Genomic DNA, 13,499 nt, shown 5'->3' with positions numbered 1-13,499 from the left:
CTATTTTAACATCTTTTAACTTATTTGGCCAAAAAGATTGTTCAATTGATAGGTTAATAATATAAACAAGAGGTTCTACAATATAAGGAGCTAATATTTTCAACGTTTTAGAACTAATATTATTAACCTCTCCCTTCGTTAATTTTAAGTTCATAATTATGTTATTTATTCCTTCATAATTTGCCGGGGCAATAAAAATTGATTTGGGGTTCATCTTTGGTAGTATCATTAAACTATTATCTGGTTGCACAATTTTATCACTTAGTTTTTTGCAATAGAACAATAGTACTTATTTATGTGATTGGCTATGTCCATATTATTCGTTATTTTATTATTTTTATCATCAAGTAAATAATTAATATTATTATCTTTCCTAACCGACTTGCCTAATTTTTGGTTAATTATTCTCTACAGGCTTATTACTGTTTCTCTCTACTTGTCTATACTCATGTAATAATTTTGCCTTTTTAATTACTTTATCTAGTATTTTTGTGTAGATTCTATATTCCTTTTCCGATGTTTCATTATTTGGTTTAGCCCTCCATATTGTATACAGCAGTTCTTTCTTTTCACGTGAAACTAATATTGCTCCTGTTATCCGGTTACTCCTGGGTATATTTTTTCTTTGTCTTTTACTTATATTCCTGTAGAAAGTTGCCTGTTCTACGCAATTATTTATTTTACTTATGAGTGTATCTGTTGCTATATTAGGATCACGCATTGTCAATAATAAATTCCAATTATCTCTATGAGCAATTTTACATAATTTATTATAATCTATAGATTTTACTGAACTTTTTTCCATTTATTTTAAATACTTTAGTCAAAGTCATAAATAGTGACTAATGGTCAGTTAGTGAAATTATTAGTTTCATGTGCTTGTTTGTCATCAATTGTGCTCTGGTAAACATATTATCTATGCATGTCCCTCCATTGCAATTATCCTTGTCAGACGGTCTAGTAACACCTTGAAAACCTGGTAAATATCCCTTATCTAAAAGTTTATTAACAATTCCTGACTAAATCCTTCATTGCTTAGTAAATTTATATTAAAGTCTCCAATAATTATATGATTTAACACGTTTCTTTTAATTCTTAACAGTTACTTATAGTGTCGAGATTCCTCCTATACAGTGCTGAGTTTTCAATATTACCATCCTCTGTAGTAATGCGTGTATTTATTATTTTAAGTTTACCTATTTTAATTATTTCAGTATTATCGACAATACTATCCTCAATATGTAATACTACACTATCAGGCTTCTTTAGCTTGCTATAATTATATTTCATTTTATATCCCGGTAAAGAAAAATACTCACTCTGTATCTACGCATATTATAATACTAGGTTTATTGTCAAGGCTCTTAATAAAAGCTTGCAGTTTCAAAAAGTTAGAATTTAGACTTCTGATATTCAGATATAATATGGATTCTTTCATAAATTTCATACACTTATTAAGAACTTTAACATTATGAAACGTTCTTTCCTGTCGTAATATATCACCTAATATTTCTTCACACTACTCAAGACTTTGATGCATGATCCAAGTGATTGCAGCTTTTGTTGATCTTCGCATTTTTCGCGTTATGCTGCTAGGTAATAACGAAAAGATAGATGAGGCTAAGACCATCCATGTTTTGATTCTTGTGTTTTTTTGCTCATTACCATTTGATCTAATCTTATATACTTTACCGATATATAGCAATGGTATAGACAGGTACATATGATAAAAATATACATTCCTACTAAAAAATATTTTCAAGATTTAATCCAGGTAGATTGGAAGCTATTAAAACAATTAGAAAAATTTTAAAAATACATGGATGAATAAAGAGTATTTTAAAATTGGTCCAGATAAAAGGGTTCCTGCGATTAAATATTTGTGCAGATATAATTTTTTTTTAAAGTTATTTGTTTGTGAATATGAAATGAAATGTTCGTGACATATAATGACGAATGCTGTAAGTATTCATTCATATCACCAGATAAAATCCGCAGTTTTGGTCGAGATCAAAGGGATGTGCTTGAGAATATGAAATAACGCACATGCATATCACAAGATGAAATCTGCAATTTTGGTCGAGAGACGATAAATGGATATTCGAAGACGGTGTCTAGATGTACGGGGTGGCAGATGACGAGGTCTAGGTGGTGCGCTCCGTAATTTTTCATGGCTAGGTAAATACATCATTCGAGGGCGTTGTCTAGGTGTACGGGGTGGCTGATGAGGAGGTCTAGTTTGTGCGCTTTGTGGTTTTTTGTGTCTAGCTGTAGAAATTATTCGAGGGCAGTGTCTAGGTGTACGGGGTGGCCGATGACAAAGTCTAGATGGTGCGCTCCATAATTTGTTATGTCTAGGTAAATGCATCATTCGAGGGCGGTGTCTCGGTGTACATGGTGGCCGATGACAAAGTCTAGGTGGTGCGCTCCGTGGTTTTTTATTTCTAAGTACATACATCATACGATGACGGCGTCTTGGTGTACAGGGTGGCCGATGATGAGGTATAGGTAGTTCACACTTGGTTTTGGTGTCTAGGTGTAGAAATCATTCTAGGGTAGTGTATCAGAACAATCAGTGCTAAAGATGCTTATATTTTATTTTTAGGAGAAATATGAAATACCCAAAAAAATGTACTAAAAAGGACTAATATCTCAAAAAATTAACTTTTGAAAAAGTATAAGGTTAGACAAGTTTGATATATTCCGCAACGAAATAACAGATAAAAAAGAAATAAAATCAATCAACCAAAGTCCAATTTATTCGACAGCCGATCGAAGTGAATACTTAAATAGATAGTGTGGAATTTTGGAAAATTTTGAATAGTTTCGTTGCCAGAGAATCCAACGTATACGAAGTGAGAAATGTACTAGTCTTTGCAGCGCACTGCAAATGTTGGACTGCAGTCTTGGACGCAAGAGTTTAAAATATATATACTATAGTCTTCGCGGCAAAGCTGAAATGAATTAGTCTTCGACGCAAATTCATATGCTTCTGCTTTGAATGCAAAGTACTAATCTACAAGATACATTTAATTGTGACTTTTTTAATAAATTTTTATAATTTTTGATTCAGTGATTTTGATGCGTAAATCGCCGCCATTTTCTTATTTTTCCAACTTAATCGCAACTTTGACAGATGAAGTTATCATTGATCAAGTAGTAAATTTAGGATACGCAAAATATCATACGAATAAAGAAAATATAATAAGAATAATAGTATCGTACGATATTGTATGACACAACTTGCGTAATCCAAGATTTAGAGAGTGCATTTTTGCACAAGCATGCGGTAAATCAAGGTTTACGCCAGGACGTGTCATACAGTAATAATGTTTACCGCAATAAGTCAATAATGTTTACCTCTAAATGTTTTGCGCATATTAAAAAAATCACGTCGTCTAGTTGACGCAAAATAATTGAAGTACCATGAAAAGGTACCGCTATATTAGCGCGTCCTAAATCCGAGAAAATCCGATAGCCGCTTGAAGCGTGTGTAAATAAGTGCGGCTGGTATGTAAGGGAAGAGCTGAGCTGTGCGAGCATGCTAACATGCACGGCGATGAGTGCATGGTGGGGGGAAAGAGCTGCCGCTGCTTTGTATGCAATTGTCAATGCCAATTGGTATGCAATTAATTTGTAAATCGCGAGCGAAGCAAGCGTTTGTTACTAGTATTAAATTAATGAATAATCAGGCGATATAGTAAATAGAAATACACATAAAACAATGGATTAGCTGATGAAAATTAATAAATATATGAATAATAATAGTTGAAATAAAGATGTGCCACAAAAATTTAAAGCGATTTGTCTACTTCGTTTTTCAGTAACAAATAAAAACTAAAAAAAGACTTTTCCCTGTCTTTTGTGTCAAGCAACTAAGCAATAACAAAAATAATTATTGTTGTTGCTGACTTTTAATTATAAGTATCTAAAATGCTTGTCAGGAGCGCCCGCACTCCGGCCATGAAATCATACTACAAATTTTACTCTATTGTTAAAAATATTAAGTTAGATACAAAAATATGGGTTATATTAGAACTTTCATATGTAGAATAATGTTGAATAAATTAAACAAACTCTACTAAAACATTGTGATCAACTAAATACTTTTTCTTATTTAGAAACCTCGTATCCGCATCACAAGATGGCAAACTAATAGTGTGGGATAGTTATACAACTAACAAAGTCCATGCTATACCCTTGCGGTCATCATGGGTAATGACATGTGCTTACGCACCTTCTGGCAGTTATGTAGCTTGTGGTGGATTAGATAACATATGTTCTATCTACAGTCTTAAAACAAGAGAAGGCAACGTCCGAGTGAGCAGAGAACTTCCAGGGCATACTGGATACCTCTCCTGTTGTCGATTTCTTGATGATAATCAAATCGTTACAAGTTCCGGAGATATGTCATGGTAAGATACATAGTTTAATGATTTTAACTTTGTATTTTTTTATATAATAACTTTGTACTATTCTTTAGTTATGACAAGGAAAACTAATATTAACGATACATTATAAAAAGAAATATTCTTACAAATAATAGTATAACAAGGGGGAAAATTTTGCTTTTTCTAGCGAGGGGTATATTTTGAGCATGAGTTAGAGTCAAGGGCGAAGTAGGAATAATTTAAAGGGCTAGCAGTATTTATTATATCTTAATATCGTAATAATTGAATTTTTGAGCCCCGAAAGTGTCGAATAACGGAATAAGACGGGATAAGAACGGAAGTTAGAAGAACAAAGATAAAAACTGTTATAACCCACCTGCAAGCTCTCTCGCACAAGCCCCTGGATACCCGCAACCCGCATGACAGCGCCACCATCCCTAACGAGATCCTCAAAGCGCCGCTGCCACTCCTACTATGGAAGGCGCCCTTGGTCAAGGAGAAGACTCCACCGGAGCCCATGGCTACGGCGGCGGTCGGTCTTACGATCTCCGACTAAAGTGCTCCGCGCCTCTTAGTCATTTTTGAGTGGACCTATCCCTATTTGGGATTGGCCCTGTAATAACTCAAAAACAAAAGACTCCTCGGTCTCCCCCCTCTTTCTCCCCATTTACAAACTGGGTGGTATAGCTTACACCGGGTTGGGCGGCCCTCCCTCGTCTAGACTTGATCCAAGAGTCGACCTAGAGAGGTCCGAGCAGTATCTGCTCTCTAGGCAACGAAGAAGCCAAGGATAAGGAGCCTCAGCAGGCCTCTCCGCCTGCCTGCCGTCTCGCCGCCTGCTCTTCCTGCCTGAGATCAGGCCCTTCTCCACTCCGCTCTCCAGAGAGCGAGCTCTGCAGATACCAGCGGCTGCACAGCGCAACGGACCAGCACACGCGCCTCCCTCCTCTCGGCCTTTTCAGGCCACCACAACAAGCCCGCTTACATCAAAACGAAAGAAAAATCACGGCGCCAATGACTATGGAATCTCTAAAAATAATTAACTTTTATAAAAGTAAAAGTTTAGGCGAGTTTGGTGTATTTTGAAAAATTATCATGGATGTCCCCACCACCGAATCCTCTGCTGCTCCAAAATATAACGGCTTTTCTGCTTAATAGCATCAGTAATAGTTCAACTGTAGTGAGTGAAACATCTGTTTCTCAAAATGAACAAAGTTTGTTTATTCTGCCTCAAGAAGCATCAGCCATTAATATTATTTACGGAAGAAACTTTAAAAAATTGTAAAGCAATTTTACAAATTCGGGTAAAATATAAATTAGCACACGAAAATGTATCTTTTACTTCACGTCCCGGACAAATTGAGTGCTACCATATAGCTTGCTACAGAAAGTTTACGGCTTTAAGCAAGAAGTACAGACAAGAGTTACGGTAAGATACAATTTAATATTAACATTTTGTGCATGCTAAAAATAATTAAAATCGTACTTATTAATATCGTATAATGTAAAAAATATAGAGTGTAGCTATATTGAGACATCGTATAGTATATAACAAAATAAAGAGCGTCGGTACGCATCCAGAGATTTAGACGCACGCATAGCGTGGCGTGGGTGCGTGGCGTGGTATGGGTGCATTTTGGCGCGAATACAGGGATTTAGACGCTCACGTTTGCGTGTGTGTGTGTATACGCGTGGCGTAGCGTAGGTATTTGCGCATGTGCATTATAAATTCTGTTTCAATTTTTGAATTTATACGTTGGCGCTTGACAATTTTTATACATCAATATGTCAAATAAATATTAGTAAAAGTAATAAATTATCAATAGTTTTTTTACAACTAATGCATTTCATTGTATTATAGCCAAACTGCAAGTTGTACAGTTGTACCACAGGAGGAAACCGAGCAACCAGCAGGGCCATCCTGTTCTGAACCAAGGTATGCATAAAATATTATCGAATTACAAATAATAATTATAAATAATTAAATATATGTTATTTTTATTTTTTAACATTACTAAAAATGACTCGCATAGAGAAATGTTTAACATCGTATTACGCCTATTTCATTAATATCGATAGTTAAATAAATTATCAATAGTTTTATTTATAACTAATGCATTTGATTGTATTATAGCCCAACTGCAAGTTGTACAGGAGGAAACGGAGCAATCAGCAGGGCCATCGTGTTCTGAGCCAAGGTATGCAAGAAATATTTACGAATTAAAAATAATAATTATTCAATTATCAATCATTTAATATATAATATTTCTTTTTATACAGAGACTCAGCAACTACTAATGAATCTGAGAAAACTGCAGAGATTGTAGAGGCTATATGCTCTCAAGCAAGGTACAAAATATTACAAATTCTTAATAATTTGTATGTATTATACTTAAATCATTTTTAATGTAAATAAATAATTATTTAGTGCTAAAATAGTCGAAGAAGAAGAAAAATTAATAGACAATAGCACCTGTTTTATTTGCAAGAAAGGAAGAAAAAAATTTCATGGACGCTGTTAAAGTTTACATACGTCGGCAAATAATTCTGTAGCAGATGTCATAAAATTGCATGCGTGTAAAATAGATGATGTTGACCTGATGGAAAAAATACAAGACATGTTGGATTCAAATCAAATTCTAAAATTTCACATGCCTTGTATAACGAATTACAAGAACGAATGTAATCGTCAATTAGATAAAGAACAAACCGCTGTGTCAATACACCGAAAATGCTACAAGTTAGCGTACGAAAGTGTATGTACTTTTGTAAATAGCGTAGTAATCTTAAGAAAAGAGTACTGCTATTTATCACGCTTACGAAATATCTTTATCGAAAAACTTGAAGAAGAAAGTGCACAGAATAATTTAGATATTTCCACGACTTATTTGTCACCGTGGTATTTGCAACGAAAATTACTTGACACATACAAAGGGAAAATTAAGATAATTTCGATGCACAATGCAAAATTAGTTCTGCCAGCTACTGGAGTTAATATACAGGACATAGATTTTGAATTGCTCCAAAATAAAGATGACATCGAAACAGCTGCATTGCTCTTACGAAAGGCAATACTATCAATTGAAAAACTGAAGCTTCCAACGAACATAAAAACGAAAAATATTATCGAAGGAGAATGCCCGGAAATTCCGCATTTTTTGACAGATTTTTACTCTTTATTATTAAGTGGCTAACGCATGAGAAATAAAATGAGTGATGCTCGAAGTCGACTAGTGCGATCTTTCAGCGAAGATGTTATTTATGCTGTAACTAACGCAAGAGTGAAAACAGCGAAACATCTGACATTGGGCATGGCAATTAAAAACCTCACGAGCAGCAGGAAAATTGTTGATATTTTGAATAGATATGGCCATTGTTGCAGCTACACAACTGTAGAGGAAATCGAAACTGAGGCGACTTTTAGCTCAACTGTAGAAACACAAATATGTCCTGATGATATAAAACAAAAACCGAATCTTTGTACAGGGTTAGCGTTCAACAACTTTGATAGATGTGTTGAAACGTTAACAGGAAAAAATACACTACATAATACTGTAGGCATAATTTTCCAGGATATTGAGAACGAATCACTTGAAAGCGTGTCTGACAGCGACGGCGAACCATCGGCCGTGCCATCGGCAGAGCAAAGCCGAAAAAGAAAAAGACGTACTTTCGATGCAATAACGCCTGATCTACGACCTTATCCAAAGAAGCCAAAACTAATTGAAATTCTGCCCGAACTACCTGCTGAAGCTACAAGTGCAATTCCAAGTAGTTTAAAGACACACGGAAGAATACGATTAGCTTGGGTGTTATCTCATGCTTTGCACATTCAAAATACACCTATGTGGGTAGGATTCAATAGTTTACTATTTACTGATAACTCCGAAAACAAAAAGTTTCATACTTAACAACTATAAATCAATCTCCGACAAGTAATCATGTAGTTGCCGAAACAATGCGTCAAGCACAAAAAGTTGCACTTGAATGTAATGAACCATATATGCAAGTCACATATGACTTAGCTATAGCGAAAATTGCGCTACAGATACAATCAACAGAGAGAGAAAATGAGCAGAATTATAATAATCTCTTTATACATTTTGGCGCATTTCATATTCAAATGGCATATTTTAAAGCTGTTGACAAATTTATAGACAATTGCGGAATTGCAAATATATTAATTGATTCCGAATTACTGGCAAGTGGATCTTTGAATGGTTTTTTAAGTGGAAAGCATTTTAACAGATGCAAACTTATTCATCCAATGATAAGCTTAGCCTTGTCTATTTTGCATTTTGAAAGCTCTGCACAATCGGAAAATATTGAAGTAAGTGAAGAAGTGAAAAACTATCTTGTAACTTTTCCGAAGAATCGATCAATGGTACCAACGATCGATAATATTGATTTATTACGTATTATTGAGAGTTACGAACAATACAGTATAAAAACATTAAACGGCGAGCACGGCAAAACTGCACAATACTACATGATTTATATAAATCTAATTAATAATTATTTGATGTTTACCGCAAGTATTCGAACGAATGATTTCGAGTTGTTCAAGTTCATGTTGCCTAGAATAACAAATTTATTTTTTGTCTTCAACCAACCAAATTACGCTCGTTGGCTGGTTTTATATCATAATAAATTATGCAGAGTTAATGAAACTCATCCTGGCCTCATCGTTAATGCAGATGCGGCAAGCAGATTAACAGGAGTTTTGCATTTTACAAACTCGGTACCAGCTCGACAACGCTGGTGCAAAAGCCACAGCATGAGATCGACAATAATAACTCATGTATTACAACAAGCTGGTTTAAGGCTGAATCAAGACATTACTGCTGATCTAGAAAAAAATAGAATAAAAAAGAGTGCTGCGCAGCTTCAAAGTTTGATACATGCCATAAAACAAAATATAAATCCTTTTGATCGTAGTCTCGATCCGAACTTCTTGTTCAATATTTGTAGTGGTCAAGCTGCATCAGAGACAGCAACAAAATGTTTGTTAAATGTCGAAAGTGACGGCGATGAATTAAGGAAAGCATTTATTTCTTCCTGCAATGAAGAGAGCACACGATTTGAGGCGAGGATTGTCACTAATAAAGTTGCGACATTCGCAGATTTCTTTAAAAAAAACAAGTTAATGTTATTGGAAAAATTCAAGAAGTACGGATGCAACGTGATCTTTTTGGCAGGCTTCTTGCTGTTTCAGTCGAACAGAGCATTGACCTTGAAAATGTCTTAGCGTATCCGTTGACTCCGACCACTGCATTGTGTCATTTAGATGGGACACATTGCAAAACAGATAAATCCGCCTTAATGAAAAGTTTGGAAATTTCTATCGATAGTGAAGTACCTGCGTATACTGACGTAGTTTTAATCGATGGCTTTTTCTATTTTCATTTAATGAAGGACGTGCCCTTGGCCTTCGGAAATATTTCGAAAAAATTATTGCAAAGCATTGTAAAGTTTAATGCTAAAAATATCGCAATAAGTTTGACAGATATTTTTCACCATCAATTAAGGATTGCGAGCATGCATTGCGTGATACTTCGGAAAAGCGCGATTACAACATCTCTGGGCCTGATCAAAAATGCAGCACAGATTTTTCGAAAGAATTGCGAAATATTAAATTCAAAGAAGCTTTCGTAAAATTCCTTATTGATCATTGGGCTCATGATGAATTAGCACCCTACTTGGGCATTAAAACCGTCCAATTAAATTACGATCAGTGCTATCAGTATACTGTAAACGATGGCAGAATAAATCGAACCATTGAAGATAATTTTACCTACACGTCACACGAGGAGACAGACACAAACATAATTTTCCATGCATGTAACATCGTGCAAAATTCTAACATTTTGATCAGGTGTTCAGACACTGATATACTTGTCATAATGTTAGGAGATATGGAAAAGTTATCAAGTGCATCGAAGATTTGGATTGAGGTTGGAAGTGGAAACCGGCAAAGAATCATCGATGTAAATAAATTATACGAAGAATTGGGAAATTCTTTGTGTAATGCGCTGCCAGAGCTGCACGCTTTTACTGGGTGCGATTTTAACCCAGCATTTTATCAAAAGGGGAAAAAAAGATCTCAGCAACTGCTTCGCCAAAGCGCGGATTTTCAAAAAGTTTTCGCCGACCTTGGGTACCTAAACGACAATAACAGGAGTGAGATATTTGAGAAAATTCAAGCATTTGTGTGCCACTTATACGGCATGAAAAAATTGAAATGTGTGAACGAAGCACGGTTCGTTTTATTTTCAAAAACATACAAATGCTCAAGTACCGTCAATGATTCGTTCAAGATTAAAGTAAAAAATGTTGATGGATCAAGTATGCCGCCAAGTCAATCAGAATTGTTGCAACAATTTCTAAGAGCTGCTCACATAGCAAATATTTGGCGCAATGCTCATGCAAAAATTATCACGGAACTGTCTCCAATCGATCACGGGTGGAAAATAGTCGAGGGAAAATATGAATTCGATTGGTTTCAAGGCGATCAATTGCCACAATTGGTCAACGATGTCGTCCTTCAACCTCCAGAGGAAAATTCAGGTATGCAAATAATAGTATAACATAATTATTATTTATTATATATAATTGCATAAGTTATTTTAATTTTTCAGATTCTCGATCAGAAACTCAATCGGAAACAACCGACATTGACGTTTCCGATCACGATGAAATCAATGAATTTGATGAGTCGGAGGAAGAATTCGATAATTAATGTTTCATTACAGCATTCATTTTATTTTTGTATATTTCGTACATAATAAAGTTATAATATTATTGAATTATAATTAATAAATGTTTTTATTCAATCTAGTCTGTTAAAGGCAATAAATAACGATTATAATAAAAAAAGAAGCAAGCCGTTACCTGCGATGCCGAGCGCGCGCGCGAAATTTTTATTTCTATTTTTGCTGACTGACGGGCCTTGTCCCGTTAAATAGATGACTGACTATTTTTTTTTATGTTTAAAATAATATTTAATACTCCTAAAAAAATTTTGAAGTGTAGTAAATGAATTGCACATTATTTATTTTTTGCGCATACATTGCGGCTGACTGACCAGCTCTGTCCCCATATTCTGCTGACTGACCATTACAACTTTTATTTATATGCAATATACAAGTTCTATAACAATTTTCAGCCTTAGTAAATTCATTTTATTACCCCGCAGGTACGACACCTTTGATAGCGCACCTGAGTCACCTGTTCTCAGGTTCGCTTGACTGACCGCAGTATGTTTGTGTACGCAACCATTCTAATGAACTATAAAAAAATTAGCCTTAGTAAATTCAAACAGTTTTTTGGGCACTGGCTCTTGGACTATAACTATGGATTAAAAATGGAATAAAAAATGGAGATCAATGAAAAAAGTCCAGTTTTAAAAATATAAATTATATAAATAAAACTTGATACAAAAACTTGATATAAAAACTTGATACGGGAAACTACAATTTACTAAATATGTTAGCAAATAATTAGTCTAGCAACGAAATTACAAATGAAAAAGAACTAATATCAATATGTACCAAAGCCAAGATTATTATATTAAATCATAATGAAGCAAAAAAGTTGTTTTTCCCAACACGCGCATGAAATGGGCCTTTTTCATGCCTAAAAGTAGCGTAGAAAATCGTCTATTCCAAGTGTTTTAGAAAAAGTTTGAGCTCAAGCGGGGAGAACATTATTTTCTCGTCTCTGTTAATACCCGTTTTTAAAATCTCTCAAATTTTCTCAAATTTTATAATTTTTTCAAATTTCTCAAAATTTTCAATTTTTTCAAATTTCTCAAAATTTTCAATTTTTTCAAATTTCTCAAAATTTTCAATTTTTTAAAATTTCTCAAAATTTTCAATTTTTTAAAATTTCTCTAATTTTTTGTGCACGACTTGAAATGCACGATATCCTACCCAACTTTCACGCATAAAAAAAGTCCCTTTCATGCCCTTGTTGGAAAAAACACGGTGTGCAACACGGAAATAAAAGCTATGTCAGACTCGGGTGAGGTGTTTATAGCAATCGTCTACGTCTCCTGCCGAACGCCTCACCCACGCTTGACGTAGCTTATTTTTTTCCCTTTTTGCACAATGTACTATTGTTTAATTAAGGGCTTACTTAAACTAAAGTTAATTTATATAAGAAAAGAAAAACCGAGTCTGTAGCGGCGTAGTGTTAAGTTTAATGAATCGTTCTACCGGAAGAAAATTTCGATCGGACTTTTTGTTTTTCTAAAATCTTGGAAATACGAACAGATGTTTACGCGTACTTCGTCGTGGGGGGTCGAGGGTCGGGCATCGGAAACATAACGTGCATAATTTTAATAAATTAATTTAAACAAAGACTATGTGTCTATATATTTTTTATTAATTATTATTAGGTAATTTGTCAAACACAAGAGAACAGTTATTAAACGTTCAGTTATTAAACGTACAATTATTGAATACACATATTTCAGCTTCAAGAAAAGGTTGTGTTTTAGGGCGACTAACAGACGAGTTTTGAGGAGATTGATCATCTACTTTTTTTCTTCTATTTGGTGTTTTAGTGGGTCAAATAAAGTCCACTTTTATCAGAGGATGCAAGAAGAAAGCTTTCAAACTTTTATTATTGGAAGTAGACGTCGGTTCTGGCATTTTTCCTTCATTTGCAGTAACAAAATCAGTTACTTTATTTGCATCTAAAATAAATAATCACTTGAGAAATAATTCTCGAAAATGTTAGTTGATAATGAAATTACGCGTTTCTTGCTTACCTGTCAGTTGCTCATTCGCATCAAAGTTTACAGAGAAATCGTCCCAAATTAAATCGTCCTGATCATTAGGCTCCATATCTTGATTCGAAATAATCTCAGAACTGGCTCTACTGGTGGATGGTCTTGGATTATTTCTGGACGTTTCAGCTCATATATATTACTGGCTCCGCTAGTGAATAGTTCTGCATTTGTTTTAGATGATTTAGCTGCGTTGGTTATGCCTTCAAAAATTTTCTGACGATTATTTTTTGAGTGTTCAATATAAAGCTGAGCTTCATTATCTGATCGCCATCCTCCCATTTGTTTTGTTAATTGCATATTAGCACCCGATTCAG

The 13,499-nt window shown here is 34.6% G+C and overlaps 2 protein-coding genes across 3 annotated transcripts in view; both read left to right on the top strand.

Moving 5' to 3' along the window:
- The window catches only part of LOC100114198 (guanine nucleotide-binding protein G(I)/G(S)/G(T) subunit beta-1), a 168,243-nt gene that overhangs the window by 75,008 nt on the left and 79,736 nt on the right, over positions 1-13,499 (top strand). For both annotated transcript variants that reach the window (XM_031932894.2, XM_031932893.2), the window contains one exon: positions 4,122-4,415. In XM_031932894.2, the coding sequence (XP_031788754.1) occupies positions 4,122-4,415 (294 nt within the window). The remainder of the gene's footprint in view (positions 1-4,121; positions 4,416-13,499) is intronic.
- Positions 8,202-11,767, top strand: LOC116417817. The gene is made up of 2 exons (XM_031932892.2): positions 8,202-10,958; positions 11,030-11,767. Exons 1-2 carry the CDS (start codon positions 10,295-10,297, stop codon positions 11,128-11,130), a joined length of 765 nt encoding a protein of 254 aa, XP_031788752.1. The 5' UTR covers positions 8,202-10,294; the 3' UTR covers positions 11,131-11,767.

Source organism: Nasonia vitripennis (assembly GCF_009193385.2).
Source record: "Nasonia vitripennis strain AsymCx chromosome 5 unlocalized genomic scaffold, Nvit_psr_1.1 chr5_random0003, whole genome shotgun sequence".
Classification (NCBI taxonomy): Eukaryota; Metazoa; Arthropoda; class Insecta; order Hymenoptera; family Pteromalidae; genus Nasonia; species Nasonia vitripennis.
This window is presented reverse-complemented; position numbering and strand designations above follow the sequence as displayed.

Coding starts and splice junctions, on each gene's coding strand:
- LOC116417817 (XM_031932892.2), top strand. CDS start 10,295: ATGTTAGGAGATATGGAAAAGTTATCAAGTGCATCGAAGATTTGGATT. Junction 10,959..11,029: donor ACCTCCAGAGGAAAATTCAG/GTATGCAAATAA, acceptor TTAATTTTTCAG/ATTCTCGATCAGAAACTCAA.